The sequence below is a fragment of the Oculina patagonica genome, chromosome 10 (assembly GCF_052425735.1).
Source record: "Oculina patagonica isolate OP01 chromosome 10, crgOcupat, whole genome shotgun sequence".
Classification (NCBI taxonomy): domain Eukaryota; kingdom Metazoa; phylum Cnidaria; class Anthozoa; order Scleractinia; family Oculinidae; genus Oculina; species Oculina patagonica.
In genome coordinates this window covers 3816969-3841477 of record NC_135767.1, presented here as the reverse complement: position 1 = coordinate 3841477, position 24509 = coordinate 3816969, and the positions used below count along the sequence as shown (strand labels likewise).

Below are 24509 nucleotides of genomic sequence, written 5' to 3'. Positions count from 1 at the left end.
CACTCAGCACGCGGCGCGAAGTGAGAAGTAGGGGTGGTGAATGGTCCTTCAAGAAATGCATATCTCGCAAAATTAAAGCAAAATTTCAGGGGTTCGTCGTCTCGAATTTTTCTTTGAAGCCTTCTCGGAGTCTCGATTTCTTTTGCAAGGCTAAAAAGGTCTCGGGCTCGCAGAAAAGATATCAGTCTCGCCGTCTCGCTAAGTCTCGCATTTACCATTCGACACCCCTAGAAGTGCGAGGCGGTCAGGTGTGGATCAAGGAGTACCGCGGTAAGCACCTCCACCAACCCCATGCCGAGCATGATGTCCACTAAACCACCAACAACCAGCTGCTAAAATCCTTATTTTTTACACAGGGGACCCAAACGCTGTATTAGTTATTCATAATTAATCAAATCTTAAAATAAAAATGTTCTTATTTATCTGCGTTCCTGTTTTTTTTTTTTAACCAGTTTGGGGGTGATTTGAATGAGAGCGAAGGCGGTTTACGTTGCGAGTTTGTAAAAACGGTAATCGGTCTGTCGCAATGTTTTACTTTAACTGTTATAATTAACTATATATAATATTCATTACATGAACTGAGTGTTACGTGATATACCGTGAATGATCTAATAAACGCCCGGGCGTCTATTAAATTTTTGGGGTCCTAGGGGAGGCGTTAAATAGATATGAGGCGTTTATTAGAGAGAGGCGTTTATTTCAATTTAACAGTAACAACGTCAACACAACTAATAGGATGAATAGTTTTCTACTGGAGTAAGATACATAACAGAGTTGGCGAGTAGGAGACTAATGTAATATATGCTAAACAGGATGGCCCTTCAGTACATGAGTACTGTTATCAAAGGGGTCCTGTAAAAAGAAAAATATATATAACAATATAAAAATAAATACATATTTACGGTAAATATGTCATGAGGTGTCTTGCTATTGTCTCACAACATCACCCGGTTGCTAAATAGTTAGTCCCCGCTTCTCACCTCATGCCATGCGCTGTATGAAGACGACTGGGGACAAGTCAGTTTTCATCCCGCGCCTGCATATTCCGTATTAAAATCCTCCAATAAGCAGATAAGCGCATTCTCTTCGAGCAGGAGCCTCCTGTTTCAAGTAAGCACCTACCTCCTTTTCCTTTCTTTTCTTGTTTTGTTTAGTGATGGTCAAGTAGAATCCATCGTCCTGCCTTTTTTACAATCATTAGTAAGCTTATAATTCAGAATCAAAATTGATTCCGCGAATTTGTAGACTTGCCATAAGTCAACCTCACGAGTTAAGCGAAGTGAACTTTATTTATTTATTTATTTATTTATTATTTATTTATTTAGAGAATAATGGAATTTTTCGGATCAAATCTCTGAAGATTTTCTCGCGGGGTGTGGAATTATCGCGCGAAGAGAGGGGTTTGTTACTCCAGTTTTCTAAGGCTAAGAGTGTGGATTCATTCATTTGAACTGTTCGAATGGAAAAATGTCTTGAAGAATACTCGGGAAGTTCGAGTTTCCTAGAGAAAGAAAAAACTTGGATCGGCTCTTGTACCAGTTCGAATTAAAGTGTGCCTCACCTTTCACTTCAATATTATGCCTGTCTCTTGGTAAGTAGGAAGGGAAGATACATGGTTATTATCGTTTGCTGTTTTTCGTAACATCCAGTTTAGACTCAATATGACTATCCTTGGTCTTAAAGTCACACTCATGTCCAGGATTGAACGCAGGTATTGTTTAATGATTACTTCCATAGGCGTACGAGGCGGGGGGGGGGGGCGAGGGGGGCTGTAGCCCCCCCCCCCAGTGCCAAAATTTTTCGGGCAAAACGCTAAGAATTCGGGCAACAAGCCAGAGAAAAAAATAGAAAATAAGCAGACAAATCTCAAAATTACAATCAGAACGAATTATATCAACAGAAAAAAATATTGGAAATATACCGAACTTTGTGGTTTAAAAGTCCAAATTTCTCATTAATCTGCTTTCGTTTCCGCTTGCAAATTGCTATAATTAATCATATTCGATTTTCTCTCAAATTCTGCACGATTCAGCTGCAATCAGCTTTTCCATTTAATTTGAACGTTTGCGAGCGGTGGACCCAAAAACAAAGCTGCGATACGGTTACAAATGTAAGAAAGCTAATGCTTTTGACTCAAATGAGCTCAAAACTTTCAACAATATGTTTCAACCCGTTCATCTTCTAAATGTTTCACGCATTTTAAATAGCTTTCAAGTGGGGGAAAAACAATGTAAATTGCCTCCCAAAAATACTTTTATTTTTGCTGAACTAAAGTAAATAAATAAAAATTTCCGAAGAAAAAGGATTCAGTGCATTGACATCTTTGGGCAACGTCACGAGATTAATTTAACGCACGTTCTGTTGTCCATTTTGTATGCCTGTTTATTCGGCTTTCAACCCATGCCATTTTTTTTTCGGGCAACAAGGTCTCCGCCCCCCCAGGTCCGAAGGTGCCCGTACGCCTATGAGTACTTCATGTTTGACTGTGTTATTTAACATTTCCATATTACTTCATATTTGACAAAATTTGGTGTGTTTTGGTGAATTTTTATTAATAAGGACACTTGGTGATGCCTGTCATGAGGAACGTGCATCTCATTAGCGTTCAATCCTGGACATATCTGTAAAGTCGCTGAATTCATGGCGTTTTCTCGTTGCAGGTAGACAAAAGAGAATGTCACACAGTCATCAATGTGGTCAAGATGTTAGTAAGCCTTATGTGGACAAACCACCGCTGTTTTCATTATGTTCACACTGTTAACTTTTGTACACATGGTACTTATACTCGGATTAATTGCTTATTGTTTCGCGATGATTGAAAAAGTTGTCGATTTTTTTTCTAGGATTCAAATTGCAAAGATTAAGCTGAATTTCTATCGTTCGAGACTTCAACACAGTGATCGACAAAAGATTACCGCTTCTTAATCTCAGATATGCTTATACAGTGATCCTCCCATAAGCGGACACCCCTGCAAGCTAAAAGTCTCCCCTCGGGAGAGTTGCCTGGTGATGGGAGGTTCAAAATGTAGAGTTTGTATGTGACTGGGACCATAACTAAGTGTCCACTTAGGAGAGGTGTCTGCTTATGGAAGGTTAAAAAGTTTGTTTATGTAAAATAAAATGTAAAATCCACGTTAACATTCTCTCTTTTTTAACAGCAATGATCCAAGACTGGAAGGACTTTTACAGAATGCCGTCCGTCGTAGTCTACAGGAAATGGGACGAAGATGTGTACAAGCACAGGCAGACCACCCTATGTGTTCGTGGTTAATAATTGTTGACATAAGGTTATGTTGAAATCAATGGTTCTCTCTTCTCTCTCTCTTCTAACGGTCGCTAAATGATCTCGCAAAATAAACGTCTTAAAGGGCTCGGGGCGGCAAAAAAACACGACACAAGACACATTCAGCATTTCATCTTAACTTTTATTGAATCATTTAGAGTAAATTGTATATTTTGTAGTAAATCGAAGCCAACGTAATGTTTCTCTATATATCTTCTATATGCGCCATTGATTTCAACATAACCTTATGTCAACAATTATTAACCACGAACACATAGGGTGGTCTGCCTGTGGTACAAGAGTTGGAAAAGCAGGCTCGTCCTGGAACTTGAACGCAGTACAACAATTACATTGCAGCACAGTTAGAATTTTTATTCCAGTCGTCCAGTCCTTGATAACTTACACCAACAGGCGCGACAGAGATACCAGGCGTAGTCGATAAAGTCACGCATTTTAATCGTAAAGAACTGATCTAGTTGTGTTACAGTCACGTATGTTAATATTACGGAGCACAACGTCCAGTTACAAGAAAATATTGAATTGGAAGTATGACAATAGGTCGAAAACTTTAGCGACAATGTTATGCAACGGAAGTTTGCTCGTGTTTCAGTGATTTTTCTGTTGTTTAGAGCGCGAGAAATAGGCTTGTTAACTGAATGTCTAACGTAAAATTCCGGTTATAAGCCCCCCCGGTTATAGGCCCATCAACCTGGAAACAAAAAAATACATCCGGTTATAAGCCCCCCCGGATATAAGCCCCCCTCTACCGGATGACAGTACTGAACAGGGCTAAATGTTGCTTTTTTGTGCGTTTTTAACTTAAAAACGTATTTCGATCAACACTCCCGAGGCTTGTTCCGAAACGTTTTTTTTTCCTTTCGCTTATAAGCCCTCCCAAATATAAGCCCCTCCGCTTATAAGCCCACCCAAAAACCCTTACGAAGTTGTATAAGCCCAGGGCTTATAACCGGAATTCTACGGTATTTTTACATTTTATTGCTAAAACTGTTTTACTGTTATGTCTTTTCAAATAAAGGTTTATGTTCCAGTGCTTGCCCGCATTAGTTTTGCGTTGTATCAAAACAACAGTATATTTGCATAAGTATACTCGTAACTTTAGGCTTAACACAGTCTATGACGCTTTATCAGGTCGTTTCAGGTCCTTATGCTTAAGCGGAACAAGGGTGGAAGGCATACAATATCATGAACGTGTGTCCGTTATTGCGGCATAATATAGGAGCGGGCTTAATTTAATGGGTTACACTCCATAGCAGACGTGTGTTGCGAATTTGGCGAAACCTGCAGTATAACGTTGAACTTCGTAGCAAAAGAACATGTTATCAGTTGAGTTTATTTTTTAGTCATGTTCAACATTATTGTAAAATATGGTTTTACAATCTTTACAATTGTCGATTCTGAGAGTTTTACTATGTAATGTCGATCAACATGTGAGAATTTCGCAATTTGTCTCTTCCATTTTCGCGAAATTAAGACGGAATCCACTAGGAAGTCGAGTAATATTTATTAAAGTTGGACAAAAATCAAGTACGAGAATAATTTAAATCCTATTGCGTTATTTCCTACCCTTAATAAAAGGTAAAGATGTAAGTAATTATCCGTGATAACACCAACAACAATTTCTTAGAGTCTGAGAAAATGAATTTCAAAGTTCACAAGGTATAGGCAAAATCTCACGTGTAGCCATTTTGTAAATTCGTCTTAAGCGATTTAGTGGAATTCAGCGTAACTTCGAAATTTGTTTTCGATGTTTGGTGTTGTTATAAAAGATTTCTTTTGATAAGATATTTGAAGCAGTAACAAAAAAGTTTGCAATAAGGTGGAAATAATTCTGGTACAACAATTTCTTATAAGTCTGAGAAAATGATATTCAAAGTTCACAAGCTATGGGCAAAAGCTCACATCTTTTAAGCGATTCATGGGAATTCAGTGGAACTTCGAAATTTGTTTTCGATGTTTGGTGTTGTTAGAAAAGATTTCTTTCGATAAGATATTTGAAGCAGTAACACAAAAGCTTGCAATCAGGTGTAAATAGTTTTGGTACATAATTTTGTCCAATAACTACTCGAAGTCCCGGCGGATTTCCTCTTAAGTTCTATAAGTTGAAATAACTAAAATAGCTCAGCACACGATGTTATTAAATGCCGCGACTTCCCTTATCAATACACCCTATTCAATCTCGATTTACTTTGATTTTTGCTTGTACTTGATTATTTTAAGCTTTTTTAATGCAAATCAATCTTTGGCCTTACAAGCGAAAATAAAGAGCATAATGGTAAACGTTTTGGAAAAGGGTATGGCACAGGAGTTCTATGGATTTTGATAAACTGCTACTACACACGATTCACCCGTAGCACAAAACACCAGTACAAACAAATAACAAAACCAATCATAGGAACGAACAAGTGACTCGAGATTTCACGACAAGAAATGGAAACGTTTATTGGTTGACCTGTGGCAGCCCCTTGAATGTACATCTCTCGGGTCGTGGATGCATACAAACCGGGGGAGGGGCATAGAAACTCTGTTATTTAAGAACGACTTCCCTCGGCGTACCTTTCTTCAAAATGTCAATTTTCCCTGACTCAAAATTAAATTCCCTGACTTTTCCCTAACCTTTCAACAATTTTATTTTCCCCCGACCATTTCCTGACCTGTGGCAACCCTGTAAAGATTCGTTGCGTTCTTATGAAAATCGTTCTAAAAGTACCTAGCATGGGATCGATCAGATATTATTTTCTTCTTTTAAAAAGATACACAAAATGTTTTGCCTCTTTCTGAATTATACCTTTATTACCATACTGTAATTAAGATACACTTCTTTAACTAGATGTAATATTAACTTAACTTATCCTCATCGGGGACCCATGAGGACTTTTGAGGCCGGTAGATGTAATATTAATAACATTTTATTCTTTCGTACACAACTCTGAAAATGATTGTTTTCGGAAAAGTTTGGTTTTAACGGTATACGTTTTTAAGACCATATTTTAGGCCTTTTTATACATGTACCATAATCAATTCTTGTGTCCTCATAAAGTAGTGCTACAAATTATCCTGACTTCGAACAGTCAGCAAGGCTACAAACCTTTTTATGTCGTCATAAAAACATTATCCTTACTTCTACCAGTCAGCATGACTTAAATAAACACACTTTTTTGAAAAACTTCTACAATAACTGTACAAGATTCTTTATATTGTACTTCATTCTAAGGAAATTCCTTTAACCTAAATACTTACTAAAAGCTATACAATAACTATAAATTCTGTGTTGAACTTCATTGTGATGAATTTCCTTTTACCTTAATAATTTCCTTTTACCTTAATAATTTACTAAAAGTACAAAATTCTTCATATGGTACTTCATTCTTAGGAAATTCCTGTCACCATATTTACTAAAAGCCATACAAAAACTGCAAATTCTTCGTATGGCACTTCATTGTAAGGAAATTCCTTTCAACTTAATTATTTACTAAAAGCTATACAATAACTGTAAAAGTCGTCATATGGTACCTCATTCTAAGGAAATTCCTTTCAACTTATTTACTAAAAGCTTTCAAATATCTGTAAAAGTCGTCATATGGTACTTCATTCTAATGAAATTCCTTACAACTTAATTATTTACTAAAAGCTTAACAATAGCTGTAAAATTCGTCCTATGTCCTATGATACTTCATTCTAATGAAATTGATTTCACCTAATTATTTACTTAAGCCCTACAATAACTATAAATTCTTCGTATGGCACTTCATTGTGAGTAAATTCCTTAATAATTTAACACGTTGTTTCATTGTTAATATACGACTCGGCTAGTTAAATCCGACATGCCGTGTCTTTCAATTCATTGCCAAATGAAGACTGATTTTTACAATACATATTTATCGAGCTATGAATCAGAGATATAACCTACATTGTACCATACAGAAATATACAAATACGCAAAGAAAAACGTAAGCTGGTTGTTCATTGGCAATCTGACCCTTAGTTCAAAAAAATGTTCCTAGTCATTTACACGTTTCACCCGTATAATTCATGACCACTACTTTTAAATACACAATACAGAAAAGTGTCCTTTTCTTGGTTCCTGTGAGTCTTCAGTTTCCGAATATTGTCTACTGATGCTGGAACATCCATCAAGTAAGCAGCTTGAAATTCGGCCCAGTTACCCAGTGTTCCTAAATTTTTTAAACTGTGAAATGTTAAATGAAAAATGCGTTCCAGCAACCTATCAAAGAAACAAACAAAACTCAGAATGTGAGCAACTAATGCAGAGCTGCAATTAGGGCAATTCATTTTGGAGTTTTTTCCCCTCAGGACCAGGTTCGTTATCTAAGTAAGGATGCCGTTTATACAATGTCAACATGCACCCAGGGCTCGAGACTAACTTTTTTGCTAACTAGCCAAGTGGCTAGTGACAGCTTTGATTTCACTAGCCAAAACTTGTTTTCTACTAGCCACAATTTTTAAGCATAGTTCTTCTTTTAAAGGGGGGGATGGTGAGAACAATGTGCGATAATGTTTAAACCTTGAGCTGTAAAATGTTCCTTAAATCTTCGTGTTTTTTTCTTACAAAATTGGGCTTTGTTCTTCACTATAAAAATTGTACATGTACATGCGTTTTTGTCAACTAGATTGAATTGTTTAAAGCTTCACATTCTATAATTTCAACAGTTTACTTGTTACTTATATTCTCTGAGAAACGATTTTAATAAATGCGGTTTCTCGCCACTAATGCCTGATTTTTTCACTAGCCATTTTGGCTAGTGAAAGGCCAAAACCTACTAGCCAAAACTGCATTTTTACTAGCCTTTGGCTAGTTGGCTACCGTTAGTCTCGAGCCCTGTGCACCTGAGAATCAATTATTCCTGTGTGCGCACTCCCTCCATGCTGAGTCTGGTGTTCGGCCGGACGACATTAAAGGTGCCAAGTTCAATTCCTGGCGACTTTGGCGTTCTGGCAGGGCTGTAGCCGCTTTCAGGCAAACCGAGGCACTTGCCAAAGTTTTTTCGTTTTTGTCGTTTTCTTTGAATGGGGAAACTATATACCTAGGAAGAGAACTGGTGTTCCATCCATGAGGCGTCGACTGGCGTAGCCATTGCACAGGTCTTACACCTGCATTGCATTAAATGAATCGTGGCTGGGCGCCTCAAAGATAAGCAGAAAAAAAAGTAAAGAGTAGCACCCGTCTTTCCGCATTGTTGAAAGAACCTGTGAAAGCTTGGGTGAGCACGCAATAGATGAGGAAACACGAGCAGTATTCAAGTGTTTCCACAGCTTGCTTTCCCCCCAAACATTCACTTGTTTAGAGCTTACTCTTTAAAACAAAGTAAAACGTGTTCTACTTCTAAATATCGCACACAGATATAGGCTGCGTTGTTGCTTTTCATTTTATCCTGCGGTTTCTTTAAATTTTTATTCAATAATAATAATACTATTTAAAACTGCATGTTACCTTTTTTCGGTGAAAAAGAAGCGGTAAATAGTTTAATGATAGTATATAATGCATGCTACACTTATGAAGTGACGACAAAAATGTATCATCATTAAAATGGTTTAACGTTTGTCTGATGCAAATTGACATTCAAGTTTTCCATTACCAAATTAAAGAAATAAGTGTAGGCAGACATGATTTCAATGATTTCATGATTTGGAAAAAAAACCGCACCAAGTAAAATTTGTAGTCTCTGAAAAGCTTACAAGTGCTTATTGACTCCAAATCACATGTAAGAGCATGTTATTACTTGCATTTAGGTGTTGAAGACTGATCGGTTTGTTAACAACCTACTTTAAAACTTTGTTGTTGGGGCATTAACATGTATTGATTTTTCCTCCCTTAATATGTCTGCGTTTAGCGTAAAATATTGAAAAAGAGTGATCGCCGGGGCAGAGTGTCCGCGCAGGCATTTATTGGTTTATTGGGAGGAAACAAATATCGCTGGACAGAACTCAGAAAAGCACACTAAATGCAGTGGTGATTGAAGAGATAATTTTTAGACTAGAAAAGTCAACGAATGAGTTAGAGAATTGAAAGAAATTTTCACAGCTCTACTTACAGCATACGAAACCTATTCCTCTTCAGTACTCTCCAATGTAATATCATTGCCAATGAGGGCGAACGGGGCCCAGTATTTCACATCACTAAACTTCTCAGATTTTCTCATGCAGTTCATGGTTCGGTTCAGAGCCTCACTTGCTGTTCTTCCTTCAACTAGGTGTTGATAAAAGCTTTTCATAAAATGTAGAGTGGCTTCATCTTCAACTGCCCATAGAGAAACCAGAACAGAACGGGCACCGGCAGCAAGGAAGGTGCGGGCGATGCCAATCACACCATCAGCCATGATTTTTCCATGTCCACTATGACAGCAACTGAGCACCACCAACTTTGCTCCCAAATGACTCCTCAACACCTCTGCTTTTGTCAAAAGATAGTCATCATCCTGGGGAGTCCTGGAGAACCGCTCAGGATTTGGCGATAAAGCAATTTTGCCAGTTTCTGCACAACAGTGAGCTGCAATGTGTACCAGAGCAACAGTGGAGAGTTGTTTCAACACCTCATCCTTCGTCGCTTTTCTCCCTGTTAGGGGTACAGTGTTGAGCATTCGCCCAATCATCTCTACTTCCTCTTGGCCACGTGGTAGTTGTCCTAGAAGTATTTTTCCCCCTTTGTCCGCAACTTCTTGCATCCAAGGATCTCCAACAAGCAGTATTCCATTCTTACTCTGGTGACCAGGTGGGCAACTTTTAAGCAAGGGCAAAAACGTAAGTGAGGGAATCATGCGGATTCTGAACGATTCACTCAAGTACTTTGAATTACAGTCCATGAGTGCAGCATATGGAGCCAAAGACAACGGACCTTCAGCGACAATGATGAGTTCATCTCCTTGCAGCAAGTCACCAATCGGTCCAATGGTAATGTCATACAGTTCTCTTAATGGATGGCGCTGAAGGTGTAACGGATGACAAAGAATCTGGTCGGACCCACTGTTTTCAAGCGATTTCTTTATCTGCTTACTGAATGAACAATACTCACATTTTTCAACAGTTCTTACACCGATTTTAGTCAAAGCAGTCTCTGTAAGCAACTCAACAAAAGTGACCCTATCATCCGGCAACTGGATATGGATGATATTTTTTGTCCTCAATTGAGCATCTTTTCCATTTTGACTTAACCTTTGAACGATTTCTTCTTTATTTATAATTGAAAAAAAAACTATATTCGATGTAAGGCAAGGTGAGCCTTTTGCCGGTACTTCTCTCCCTTCTTTGTACATTTCAGAACACCGTCCTTGGTAGCCCTTGGCTGTTTCGAAAACACTGAAACTTTGGTTACTGTTGTCAAGTGTGTTAAATGAACGTCTCTTTACAGTCTCATCATTTGCTTCTTTGGCAAACGGTAGCAATCCTCTGTGGTACTGATAACAGTTGCCAAGGTAGGGGAGAATCCAATAACAGATGCCAAGGTTTCCAAACACACGTCCCTCTCCAACCTTGTCTCCTACTCTTTTGGCAATCGTTTCATGTGGTTCTTGGCAATCTATAGCTGTTTCAAAATCTCCGAGATGCTGATAACAGCTGGAATGGCTATCAAATGTACTTGTTTTTTTAGACCGGTCATCTGATTCGTTGAAAAGCCGTATCAACGGTAGGATGGCATTGTCATTGCAGTTATCAATGCTTCTTTGTGCACGCCACTCTTCACTTTTATTTCCTACTTCATTGGCAATCTTAAGTTGTCGTTGGTGGTAGCCTATGGCTGTTCCGTAATCTTTAAGATTCTGATAGCAGTTGCCAAGGTTTCCAAACGCACAACCCTCTCCAGCCTTGTCTCCCACTTCTTTGGCAATCTCTAGACATTGTGCATAGTAGTCTATGGCTGTTTTGACGTCCTTGAGACTGTGATAACAGTTGCCAAGGTTTTCAAGTGATCGTCCCTCTTCAGCCTTGTCGCCTACCATTTTGGCACATTTAAGATGTTCTTTGTGGTAGTATATGGCTGTTCTAAAATCTCCGAGAATCTGATGGCAGCTGCCAAGGTTTCCAAACGCACAACCCTCTCCAGCCTTGTCTCCCACTACTTTGGCAATCTCTAGACATTGTGAATGGTAGTCTATGGCTGTTTTGACGTCCCCGAGACTGTGATAACAGTTGCCAAGGTTTTCAAGTGATCGTCCCTCTTCAGCCTTGTCGCCTACCTCTTTGGCAATTCTAAGATGTTGTTTGTGGTAGTATATGGCTGTTCCAAAATCTCTGAGAAAATGATAGCAGCTGCCAAGGTTTTCAAACGCACGACCCTCTCCAGCCTTGTCTCCTACTTTTTTAACAACCACTAGACACCGTATATAGTAGTATTTGGCAGTTTTAAAATCTCCGAGACTCTCATAACATTTACCAAGTTTTCTTAATGTGCATACTTTTCCAGCTTTGTCGTCAACTTCTTCGGCAATGTCAAGACATTGTTCGTGGTAGTAAATGGCTGTTTTGAAATCTCCGCAACTCTGAGAACGGTCGCCAAGGTTTCCAAGTGCACGATAGTTTACGGCTGTTTTCACATTGCCAAGACTCTCATAAAAATTGCCATCATTCTGTAAGATGGAAGCATAACTTATACACCGATTTCACAAATGGCGGACGCGCGGAAAAGAACTGGTACTGAAGCATGAAAACGAGGCGTTTTAGGATAAACAACTTTCGTGTTACAAGGGGAGAAGTGAAAATTACAGGAGTTTTGAAGCTCTCCTCCGTTAAATGGGGGTATTAGCTCGTTTTCTAGGTTGATTTCGAGATAACCGAGTTCGAAATAAGTTCGCGGCCAAATATCTTGTTTTGTTTCTGGTTGTAAGCAAAACCCTGGGTTTCACATGGCTTGAAATACGGTGGGTCGCCAACGATTTTTAACCTCTGACTTATATCAAGAAAGCTCCGGTATCCAGACGAGTGTTCCACATTTTCTTAAGGATTTTCGTAAGTCATTGAAGAATTACGAAAATAAACACGCAATTGTCTGTGTAAACATACATGTACGTTGTGAAAAAATGTGTAACAATGGATTTTCGGGCCGGTTTCTTTATATTTTTTCTGGTAAAATAACCATACGTAATACCATACGTACCTGAAATGCATCAATAAAAGTGTGTTATTCTCAATCGACTTAGTAGTTTTTTTTGGACTTAGTAGGCTAGTAGATTCTTGCGTTTTAGAAAAAAAATTGTATTCAAATATTTCCGACAGACTAAAGCGGCTAATTCGATTAAACATAAAACATCACTTGGCTCCACGTAAACCAAAGGAGTTTAATACATCAAGTGAAGCGGACAGTCAATGTTCAACACAATCTTCAGTGAACAAGATCATCACAATGTTCCTCAAGTCAAAAACAATGCTATTAATTCTGTAAATTTAAGGAAATCTGCTGGAATTCCTTCTGCTGTGTCGGACGACTAAAGTTGTTTGATCTCGGGAAGAAATTAATCACGTGCTAGGCAACCACGACGAAGGTCCAACTGATAGAACGAATATTCACGGTTTCGCTTTATTTTACAAGACACCGTGAATGAAGATGCCCTCCGTTTTAATTTATATAAAGCTGAGATTATTGGAAGCGATTTTTATTCATTTTTCAAGTATTCTCAAATATAAGGGTTTATTACAAAGAAGAAACATATATATCATACCATTGGAATTCAATACTGGTAGTCTTGGGCTTCGTCTGTTAAATTTATTACAGTATTTGTCAACATTTTAACGATTTGCCATAGCACAGCAAAGGTGTTTTGCGAAGTATAAAAATAATTAAATAGCGAGAGAATAATAGTAATTAAAATTTGTTTAAAGGAAATGTGACCGGTCAAGGTGGCTCAAAGTTGAATGTTGACTTGTCAAGTTCCCATTCAAAGCCAGAGTTCGTGCTCTACTAAATCCGCAAGGAGACAGAGTTAGAATTTTTCTTTTGCTATCACAAAAGTGAAAAGAACATACCTTGACAGCGTCTGGAAAAGAACGTACCTTGACAGAGTTTGAAAATTAATTTCAATATCGTTCCGTGTAAAATTTTTACCGGCCAACAGCCGTCGAAGCTCCTTATTGGAGAACCAAAACCTTAACTCTGTTTCCCTGTAGATCTACGGTGTCTTTCTTCTTGCAACACAGAAACAAGAATAATTACTAGACGGTAAACTCGTTATGAATTCCCTAATCTCGAAAACCTGGAAGGAAAACGTTCTATTTCCCCGTTTAACAAACAAAAACTTCAGAACTCGCGTAATTTTCACTTTTCCCCTTGTAACACGAAAGCTGTTTATCCTAAAACGCCTCGTTTTCATGCCTCGTGCCAGTTTTTTTCCGCGCGTCCGCCATTTGAGAAATCGGTGTATTACCTGTTTAATTCCTATACAAGCTTTACTTTTTCGTATTATTTTGCAACAATTAAGACTGTTTAACAAATGGTAAACGTCACAGCGTGCACTATTGAGTTACAGATGCACGCGGGAGGTTGCTAAGCACGAAAGATGCGTAAGAGTCGCCCGAGGCGATAGCCGAGGGCGACTCTAGCTTCTTGAGTGCTTAGCAAACCTCCCAAGTGTATCTGTAACTCAATAGTGCACGCTGTGACGTTTACCATTTGTTTTATAGCACAACGTTTAGGCGATTTATTAAAGTTTCTTTGAGGTAAAGTGCGCGCGCTTATTTGAACAATTGCGTGTAGTGCTCGCGTAAACGCTGACAAAATCCTAAAAGAAAAATACAAACAAAACCAGTTTTGAATTATTTCAAACTTGCATTATACCTCAAAGTCTTTCAGCATTGTGGAGAAATGGTTTTCTTATGTTTAGCTTTTCAAATTTTACAGGAAAATCGAGAAAACAAGTAAAAACTCGTGAAGTAGTGGCAATTTCTTGTGCCATGTCGCATCAGATCAGTGCGCGCGCTCAGGTTGAAGGCATACGTCAGCGTGCACCCATGGGCAAATAGTAGACGCTAAATTAACCAATCAGAACGCGCGCTTTACTTTAGTTGTGCTATAATTTCTGTTGGTAAACAGAGTAAAGGAAATAGATACCTATCTGACATGTACCTGCCTGAGTAATTTTTATTCGCAATCTGACGTCACTGCTTGGCATAAGCAACAATTTGAGATTGGTCACTCTCGGAAGAAGTGACCACTGGAGGCCACTAAAATTAGGCTAATTAGCATTTTCATGTCTTGCGTTTCTCTTTCTACAATATACACTGGTTATCTACAACTTTATGCTGAATCAGTCAGTCAGTCAATCAATTTATTAGAGCATGATTAGAGTCATAACGTGCGATGAGGATGCCCTCACTTTCGGAGCCAGAGGTTCATGTTTAAAGCACATGACAGTAATCAAAACTAAGTATAAAAACAACGGTAGCTAATTTATTAATATTTGATAAAATATTAAAAAGTCAAGTTAAAAAGATATCAATATCAATAAAGTGAAGTCAGATGAAATGTTCTTAAGCAAATTTCCATCTGAAAATAGTGTAATTGTAGTCAGGGGATGACAAAGTTTGTTGAAGGTTTGTCGCTGACTGTGTTTTTGATGTTATTTTCCAAGACGTTTCGGCTATTGCTTAAGCAATAGCAGATACAGTAAAAACCCGCGTATAAGAACCTAACATTTAAGAACCTGTTAGGCTAAAATTTCATTTTTAAGCACCCTTCACATAAGAACCATTTTAGGCTAAAATTCTAAAACAGGTTCTTAAAAAAAATCTTCTCAAAAATATAGAATTAAAAAATCTTCTCAAAAATATACAGTGAAGGTTACAGTATAGGTTTGATTTTAACAGAATCAGATTAAAATAGTATAGTATTTTGCTTACCGAAGCCTCCAAGAATACTGTTATTGGACATTAAAGACCAGATCATTTAACAATTCTACTTTTTTTCTTGAACAAAAGTTAAGAACCTAATTAAGAACCTAGTTAGCCTAATTTTACCCTAAATACCATTTATATAAGAACCTGTTTAGGCTAACTTGAAAAAACCTAGGTTCTTATACGCGGGTTTTTACTGTATGTCTTGGAAAATAACATAACAAACACAGTCAGCAACAAACCTTCAACAAACTAAATTTCCATCTGCTAGCATTTATCAATATCTTGCAGAATGACACCAAAGATCAATTGACAACATTTTAAAACTGGCATAAGTCATAAAGTTTCAACTTATGTGTATACACCGGATACAACAGTGGATTCATCACAACTTACATGGCCCATTACCATTGCACTCTTGAGTGCCCTGTCTGTTTCCTGTACTAGATAAAAACGCATCGTCTTTGCAATTGTATCCAGAAAAGATTTTCCGTCCTTGTCAATCTTTTTTTAAGTCAAGTTATTGTAACGTATGTTGATAATTTAGTTCTCACAAATATAGAACGTTTCATGATTGTCAGTAATGGCTAGGATAGAAACTATTCTTTTGTTTTAAAAAGGGCTAATACTGATGCCAGAATTTAATCCGTAAACTGCCTAGCAAACGTTGAATCGAAAGGCTTAGACACATGAGCAAATCTAGAAAAAAAAAAATTGGTCTAGATTAAAAAAGTGACTCGTCTGAGTTAAAAAAAGAAAACATGTAATCACTGCTCATATAAGAGGAAAGAAGAACAGCAATTTAATGGGAAGTTAAACCATGAACCTGACTTCAGATTGAGCGGTCTTGGTTGGTTGTGTTCTTGGGCAAGACACTTTTTTCTCATAGTACCTCTCTCCACCCAGGTGTATAAATAGATACTGGTGAATTTAATGCTGGGGGTAACCCTGTGATGGATTAGCAACCCATCCAAGGGAAGTAAAAATACTCCTAGTCGCTAAATGCTACGTACAGAAACCAGGATATGCTCCCTGTATGGGCCACTAGGCTCAATGCAGCCTTTAACTTTACTTTCCATGAACCTGAAATGACTTTTCTGTCTCATATATCTCGGAATTAGACAATAAAGTCAATCACTTTTCTGAGAATTTCTGATAAAAAGTATGTTATCAAAGGATACATGTACATTGGATCTGTCACATTGGGGATCAACCTCCACTTCTAAAAACAATGAGACAAAATTTAACATCAAGACAAAACACTATTTTCAACAAGAAATTTAAGTATTTCTAGGCATTACACTCATAATCATTTTGCATGGGAAATTCACTTTACATGTTTCTTTAAAAATAACACTGCGAACGCATTATCAAGTGATAATGTTCCATGGTTCTTCACAAGCATAACATATTTGGCCACGGGCTAAAAATGGCGCATTGTCAAACGAAAAATTTTCAGTGTCTACCATGCTTTCCATGCTTACTATTGTCTAGGATTAGTTATTGGCCCTCTGACTACCTTTGTCGCGCAATAAGAACCTTTTGTTTATTTAGTAAAAAAAAAAAAAAAAAAACCAACCAACCAATTAGATTAGGACAATAATATGACTTTTTTGAGGGAATATTGTTTATTTGTGCCCGCATAGTGTCATTCTTGCGGCACAAATGACACTACAAGAGAGCAAATAGACAATATTCCCGAAAAGAGTCATTTTATTACCATTATTATTTTCATTCAAAATATTTCTGTTTCTGATTGGCTTTCAATCCCAGGTTAATTCCAGCTAGCCGGATGGCGCCGACCAAATTTGGAAGAAGGTCCAATTATACGACGATTGACGTCATTTTATTGATGTCAATGTAATGACATCAATCGTCCAATATCAGGAATTAACTGATCGCAACTTCTTTCCCAAGGATGATTAACCAATTGCAACCTAGTTCCCAAGGATCGCCGACGTCACGCAACTGAACGGCTTTGCTGCCGAGCAGGTCGAAACCGCAAAAATGGCCGCTAGATTTGAGCATTACGAAGAGGTAAGATATTTAACTTATTAGAAGACAAGGAAAGTCAAAACACGGAAAAAGCAACGAAGGGGAGTCGATCGATTTTGAAAGGGTATCTTCAAGATGAAAAAATACCTGATCCAGCCACAGCGGAGGACTTGGAGTGGTTTTACGAAATTGCTACGTCGAAGTAAGCAAGAACGATGGAAACCTGTACTCGAAAACATCGCTTTGTGTCATCAGATTTAGTTTCAATAGACACTTCAAGCAAGTGCTAAATATGGACATTATAAAGGACAAGAAATTTAATGAAGGTAACCGAGTTTTTAAAGTTTAAATCAAATTCAAAAGCGAACGTTGTTGTGTATTTGTGTACTTTGCCTACTGTCAAAACCCTATTAAATTGATTTTGTGCATGTGGAGCTCTGGAAATATATTGAATGAATAATAAAATAATTATTGAATTCAGCTTTCGTATGATATGAAGAACGACTGCGTGGGAGGCTAGCACTGTCAAGACCTTGGGCTAATATTCTCCCATAATGCCCTCACACTTGGTTAATATTATATAATTGGATCAAATACTTAACCTGAAGGCGTTTCAGACATTAATCCACTGTCGTTCTCTTCATTTCCAACATAATAATCTGGGGATTCGTCAAGGTCATAAGGTATGTGTATCTTATTTAAATCCTGCATTTTGTGCTTTACTTCTGCTTCTTTTGCGACAACCTTTGCACCTGAATGCATTTGCTCGTCAGATAAGGTGATTGTCTGTTCGTTGATGCCCTGCATCTTGATTATGTTGTGTTTGTGTACTCCGTCTCCACAGAAAACCCAAGTACCTAAAGATTGATGCATGTAGAAAGGAATATGATGTATCAACAAACAGAACCAGACAGTGGCAAAAAGTCAACTGCGAATGGTAACAAAAAGTTTACTAAAACAATTCACAATGATACTCTAACAGCAATTTCATATATTGGTAGCTAGGCTGCAACTCTCAAGTTTTGTATAAGATGACAGTTTCTACAAATAATAATAATAATAATAATAATAATAATAATAATAATAATAATAATAATAATAATAATAATAATAATAATAATAACGGATGTTTTAACAGGAAGGCCCTTCAGTACACGAGTACTGTTATCAAAGGGGTCCTGTAAGAAAAGAAAATATATATATATATAGGTGTCATTCTGCTGACGTTTGCTGATGAAAGCAAATGTCTGTTTGCAAATAGGTGCTGATTTTTGTACCTTCTAAGTTTTTTGTTATCTAGGCAAGTAATTCATCAGTTAAGTTTTCCTTTTACTATTAGGGACCGTTCATTTTTTATGGGGTAGGGGGGCTGGTGGGATTTGATAGATAGTCACTGTTATATATGATGACCCCCCCTTCTTCATCGAAAATTTTTACCTGACCCCCCCTCGAAATCCAATTTTTTTCGATGACCCCCCCCCCCCAAAAAAAAAAAAAAAGAAAAAGGAAAAAAAATAAGTGAAATTAAAATATATCGAGTCTTGTGACTAAAGAATGTATCAGTGTACCAAAAACACAACCCCAAATAGCTGGCATTGCCTCAACTGTTTATTTGTGGATGCCGTCTGTTAATATGGGTTCTCTGCATTTGTAACCAATAAGCTGTTGGCTTGATTTAATGGCGTTTGGTACATAACAAAGTAGGGGGGTCCGGGGGCATGCTCCCCCGGAAAAAATTGAATTTTCAGAACCTCAGGAATGTCATTTTGGGCATTCTGGCAAGATTTTTTTCCTACAGAGGCCTCTTTACAACGCTTAAAAGTATAATTATTTTTAGTGACCCCCCCTTACAGACCATATTTTTTTGGCTGACCCCCCCTTTGAAGCCAAATTTTTTTGGATGACCCCCCCTCAAATCCCACCAGCCCCCCCCCCCTACCTCATAAAAAATGAGCTGTCCCTAAATTCTTTCAGTGTGCCAGAGCCTTTTAGGCTGACTATGTATTGCATCAGGTTCCCCACTAACTTCTAAGGCACCAGTTCTCGAGCTCCATTAATGTTTTCTTACCCTTTGAATTTTGACCTTCGTCTTCAGGTTCTGTATCAGACACTTCACTATGAGATGGTGATGAGCAAACTGATGTTTCATCATCTGCGAAGTAGTCGCTCTCATTATCATCACAATCTGGGCAACTTGGAGATTGCCAATTCTTCAATGCCTGTGCATCTTCAGTGCCTGCGGTGACCAATACATTATATTACATTACAATACAGAACAACAATTATTGAATTTTCGTTCATGAGATAAACAGTAGCAGCATCAGACAGTAACAAAAAAACAAAAGTAGTTCAGGGTTTTCTATAAAGTAAATGAAATAAAATAAATACATTTAATTTGTATGGCACTAAAACTATAAATATTCAAAAGCGCTGTAAAATAATAATAATAAAAAGAGACCACTCTAATCAGGCAAAAAATACTGGTGGCCTGGGCATGAGGGACTTTTCTATTTTCGACAAAGCGTTAAAGCTTAACTGGGTCAAACGACTATGTTCGAACTCTGATGCACCATGGCAATATATACCGAAATTACTCCTAGCTGGTGTTGGCGGCACAGAACTGTTTAAATGCAATTATGATTATAAACTCCTTGACCTCGATAAGCATTTACCTGAATTCTACAAACAAATTATTTATTACTGGCAGGATATTGCAGCAGTCACGCCCATTAATAAAACTGAGGTACTTTCACAGATGATCTGGAACAACAGATTTATAACTGTGAATGGGAAAGTGATACAGTACCCCCTTTGGTTTCGAGCAGGAATAAAGCAAATATCTGATCTTTGGGACTCCGGTGAAAATGGCTTTCTTTCTTTTCATTCTTTTCGCAATAAATACAAAGTCAAATGTAACTTTTTGCAATATTATAGCCTTCTTTCCTCTATTCCCAAAAGTTTGAAAAAGCTGCTCAGAGAGAATTCTGAGACCCCAGCTGCCTCAAATGCCTCAAAGTGTTCACTGTCTTGCAAGACAATATATGACATGCTGTTAGACCTTGAAAACCTACCCCCACCTACTTCTGAGAAAAAAACTTTAAGCATGCGGGGTCGAGAAGAAGGACCTAAATAAACTATACCTATTACCATTCAGAGCCACAAAAGAAATAAAATTAGCTATGTTCCAATACAAAATTATTCATCAAATCTTACCAACGAACAACCTGTTACACAAAATGAAAAAAGTTGCCTCCCCTTTCTGCCCTTTTTGTCCTTCTGAGTGTCAAACCATATGGCATATGTTTGTTCACTGCCCGCAGGCAACCTCTTTTTGGAATAAATTGCAAGAGTGGTATTCGTTTTTAAGTAACACGAAATTGAGTCTTTCGGAGTTAGACGTCATGTTCGGAATTATTCGCAGTCACACTCACTGTTTAGCTCTCAACCATCTCATCATGTTAGGCAAGTATTTTATATATGTTAAAGCATTAGATACTATTAAATTCCAGTTTCAAGATTTCGTCTCTCTTGTGCGGGAAAAGATGAAACTAGAGAAATATATCGCAGCCACGTCTGATAAAGTGAAAGATTTTGAGAATAAATGGCATATTTTTCTAGCAATTTAAGATAGTCTTATTTTTTTTTATCATTTTGTTTTCCCCTCTTTAATTACTTGATTAATTCAGTTGATATAAGCTAGGTTTTTTGCTATGTTACTTAAGAGAATTATTTGTAAATTTACATCTCTAAGTGGACAGTTTTGTAAAACAGTTATTAAGTAAGTAAGTAGTAAAGCAAGAAAGTAAATAGAGCAGCCATGATATTTATTGTTGTTTAGCAGAAGCAGTTGTAATGTAGCATGTGCCGTTAGTGTTTGTAAGTAATGTAAGTTTCTTTTGTAAGAATGTCTTTGTGTTGCAATTAAAAAAAAAAAAAGCGCTGTAAATTGGTAAGCTTAAAACCCTCTAAGTCTATCACCGAGGGTTTTAAGCATTGTCTTGAGGACCACTAGCATATACTCAGTATACTGGCTAGTGCTGACCGACAGGCTTGGCTTTCAAAAGGCCAGAGATGTAGGATGGTGTTTTTGCACGCAGGGCCCTTGTTCACTTGCACCAATATCTTAAACATCACCTGGTAACAAACAGGAAGCTGGTGTAGTCTTCTCAGAACAGGCAGGAGTGATTATGATCTACCTTATTATGGGATTTTAATGCTTGTGTCAAATTAAGGTATTTGAAATTAACATTCGAATTGAATGAAAAATTACTTCCCAATAAAGGAAATTAACGCAAAAGAGGGGGTAACATTTCAAAATGACGGAAATTAATGCGAAGAGCACATAGAAAAAAACACTTGTCGAGACAACAGGAACAAGTTTATTTCACCACGAGGTGTATAATCCTAAATGTAGGGGTTAAGGGATGGAATCTGTCCACCTGGAGCGTTCTTCGTAGTTTCAGTGATACCGGCAGACTTCCACCCTAATGAAATAATGCCTTTTCCTGGGAGTCAAGAACGGCTGGACTGCATCGAGAAATTTGGGCCAAAATAATGTAAATTAACGTCATGGAAATTAAGGTCATTACCCTGAAATAGAACTGAACATAGATTTTTAACCAAACTTCGCCTACTGGCTTATTACTTTAAGGGAACTGACTTAATTTTTAAATAAAAAAAAGGGGTCACCATATTCGTTAAGGAGAAGGAAGACCTTGTATATTCCATATAATAATAATAATGATAATAATAATAATAATAATAATAATAATAATAATCAACTTTATTTTTCGAGGGTGACTCGAAGGGTAATTCCTTTATAACTCCTCTGCGAGTACTGGCAAAGTACATGTTTTTAGCGATAATTTATTTTTCAAACATAGGAATTGTTCTGTTTTCATTTTACAGAAAGAATTTGATCGCTACACCCAAAATATGAGAAAAAAAAATAGATAGGTCACCATACTCGTTTACAAGAAAGCGACAATTTACTTCTCTCGCGGACTAAGCCGCATAGAAAAAACCCGCCATTTTGTTTATGTGCGCGCACTAATTACGCATTACGCATAAAATTCTGCGCAGTAAGGATGGGCAATGCAATACAGGGCAATGACCTCGACGCACCACTTAATTAACGAGGCGGAAATTAACGTTAACAAAAATTAACATGCATTTTTGAAATTTGCATTAACTTCACGAAGCATTAATTTCCTATAATAAGGTAGTACCGGTACTCTTTGTTTAAACTTGTCATCGTTTCCATCTCCAATTTGGAAATTTACCAGACAAAATTTTATAAAGACCAAACCAAATTTGGCAATCATGCAAAGTTAACAAGGGAAGAGGCCATTTCTGGAGGGTACTGAAACTGACATTTAACCTAAACAAATAAATGCAAGTGGCTGCCTAATGCCAGTAGTGAAAACATGTTTAAAATGTTAGCAGCCACATGTGAAACTGACAATGTTGGTAAAAGCTTACAAGGCAGACTCTGCTCCCTATCTACAGCACGCTTCAGTTCCAACCAATCAATGCTTTCAGTCCTGAGATCACTGTCACTTCCTTCTGACAACCTGCATATTGAGACAATGTAAAAGCATTTTAGGCAGATTGCACTCTACTATTCTTACGTTTGCTGAAGTGTGTAAATAATTAATAGTTTTGACAGACTCTTTGAAGGAGAAAAAGCCAATTCACTGCTTCAAAGCCAACAAAATTTAGATCATCCTCACCTTTGCAATTTAATTACTCACATACAAATGAAACAAGTATCAAAGATAATCAAAGATGGAAAGGGGCAACTACTTCGTTTTATTACCAAAGTTCCTAACATACAGCTGCTCTTTAAGTCTGTATGACCTGTTTAGAACATTACCTTTTATTCACATCCTTTAGGTAATCAGCCAAGATTGTATGCCCATTGGCTCTGGCGACATCTTCTGGCAATGTAGCACTGTTCTTGTAACTGGAAAATACTACCCTTCCAGCTGAAGTACTGAAGATCATTTGCACAAATTCATGACCACCAACTTGCGCTGCCTTGTACACTAGGACTTTTAAAACTTTAACTGACCAAGCAGATGTGCTCTCACTTGAGCTCAATGATCCTAGTAAAAAAAAAACACCAGTCATTTAATTCACAAATGTTACATGTATGTTAAATCAATTTAGTTTTACAATATTACAGGGTCCAAAATTAACTTTTTTATGCAGGCGCCATGTGGCGACTGAATTTTTTTTCCAGTCGCCAAATGAAAAAACTGGGTTGGCAAAAAGTGGTTCATAAGATTTTTGTTTCAAAGCGAAATACGTAAACGTTACGTTTTTAAAATGTTCTCATTATAATAACAGCACATTTACAGCTCACTCATTAGCCATACCTTGCCAGCTTCATCAACACACGTTTGGGACAATGAAAGAGATGATATTAGCGAGGGGCATAGAGGGGTAAAATGAGAACCGGAATTTGCCTCTTTTTTTACTGGGAAAATGGGACTGGGTCATTGGCACTGCAGGTAATCACAAACAAAAAAATGGGAATGGGTCTGGGATTTGGACATAGAATAGGCTGGTAAATGGGATTTGGGAAAGCTTTGGACTGAGAAATGGGATTTATCCCCCAACCCTTCAGGACCATCATTACAGGAGTTCTCAGGTTGGTGAATAAACTGTCCTTTGTACTCAAAAATGAATTGAATAAAATTAATGCCTGGAATTAATATATGCTACTAAGAACCTAAAATACCATAAAATTCTGGTTATAAGCCCTGGGCTTACCATATTTACTCGATTAAGCGCCGCCCCTGAATAAGCGCCGCCCTCAAATAAGCGCCGCATTTAGGATAAAAAAGTTAATAAGTGTCGCCCTCGAATAAGCGCCGCAGTCCCGATGCGGCGCTTATTCCAGAAATTCCATTTAACCAAAAACAGCACTACAAAGCAACTCTAAAACAAACAGACACATTTCTTTCCATCAAAAGCGATGTTTTGCAGTTCAAAGTGATTGTTTTACCGCTCGCCCATTAGTTTTCTATCGAACATTCGTACAGTACGTTGTTCTCTAAATGTTGCGAAGGACGCGAACTTTGCTAGGACAGCTAGCGTCACTTCTCCCTTGAGCAAGAGACGAATACTGACAATTAAAAGACGGTATTTTCAATTTCTGTAAAAGATTAGATTCTTTGTGGGTCCAAATTTTAAATAAGCGCCGCCCTCGAATAAGCGCCGTGCGAGTAAATACGGTATACAACTTCATAAGGGTTTTTGGGTGGGCTAATAATTGGAGGGGCTTATATCCGGGAGAGTTTATAAGTGGAATAAAAAAACGTTCCGAAACAGGCCATGGGAGTGTTGATCCAAATGCGTTTTTAAGTTA

The 24509-nt window shown here is 37.6% G+C and overlaps 1 protein-coding gene across 1 annotated transcript in view; it reads right to left on the bottom strand.

The window, feature by feature from the left end:
- Positions 1 to 6073: 6073 nt before the first annotated feature.
- LOC144628580 (uncharacterized) overlaps positions 6074 to 24509 on the bottom strand; it is a 41610-nt gene continuing 23174 nt past the window's right edge. The window contains exons 12-19 of the mRNA XM_078486694.1: positions 23010 to 23241; positions 22616 to 22707; positions 19203 to 19370; positions 17737 to 17991; positions 16321 to 16361; positions 15536 to 15643; positions 9355 to 11883; positions 6074 to 7526 (exon numbers count right to left, since the gene is read on the bottom strand). Of these exons, the coding sequence (XP_078342820.1) occupies positions 9367 to 11883; positions 15536 to 15643; positions 16321 to 16361; positions 17737 to 17991; positions 19203 to 19370; positions 22616 to 22707; positions 23010 to 23241 (3413 nt within the window). The 3' untranslated portion in view covers positions 6074 to 7526; positions 9355 to 9366. The remainder of the gene's footprint in view (positions 7527 to 9354; positions 11884 to 15535; positions 15644 to 16320; positions 16362 to 17736; positions 17992 to 19202; positions 19371 to 22615; positions 22708 to 23009; positions 23242 to 24509) is intronic.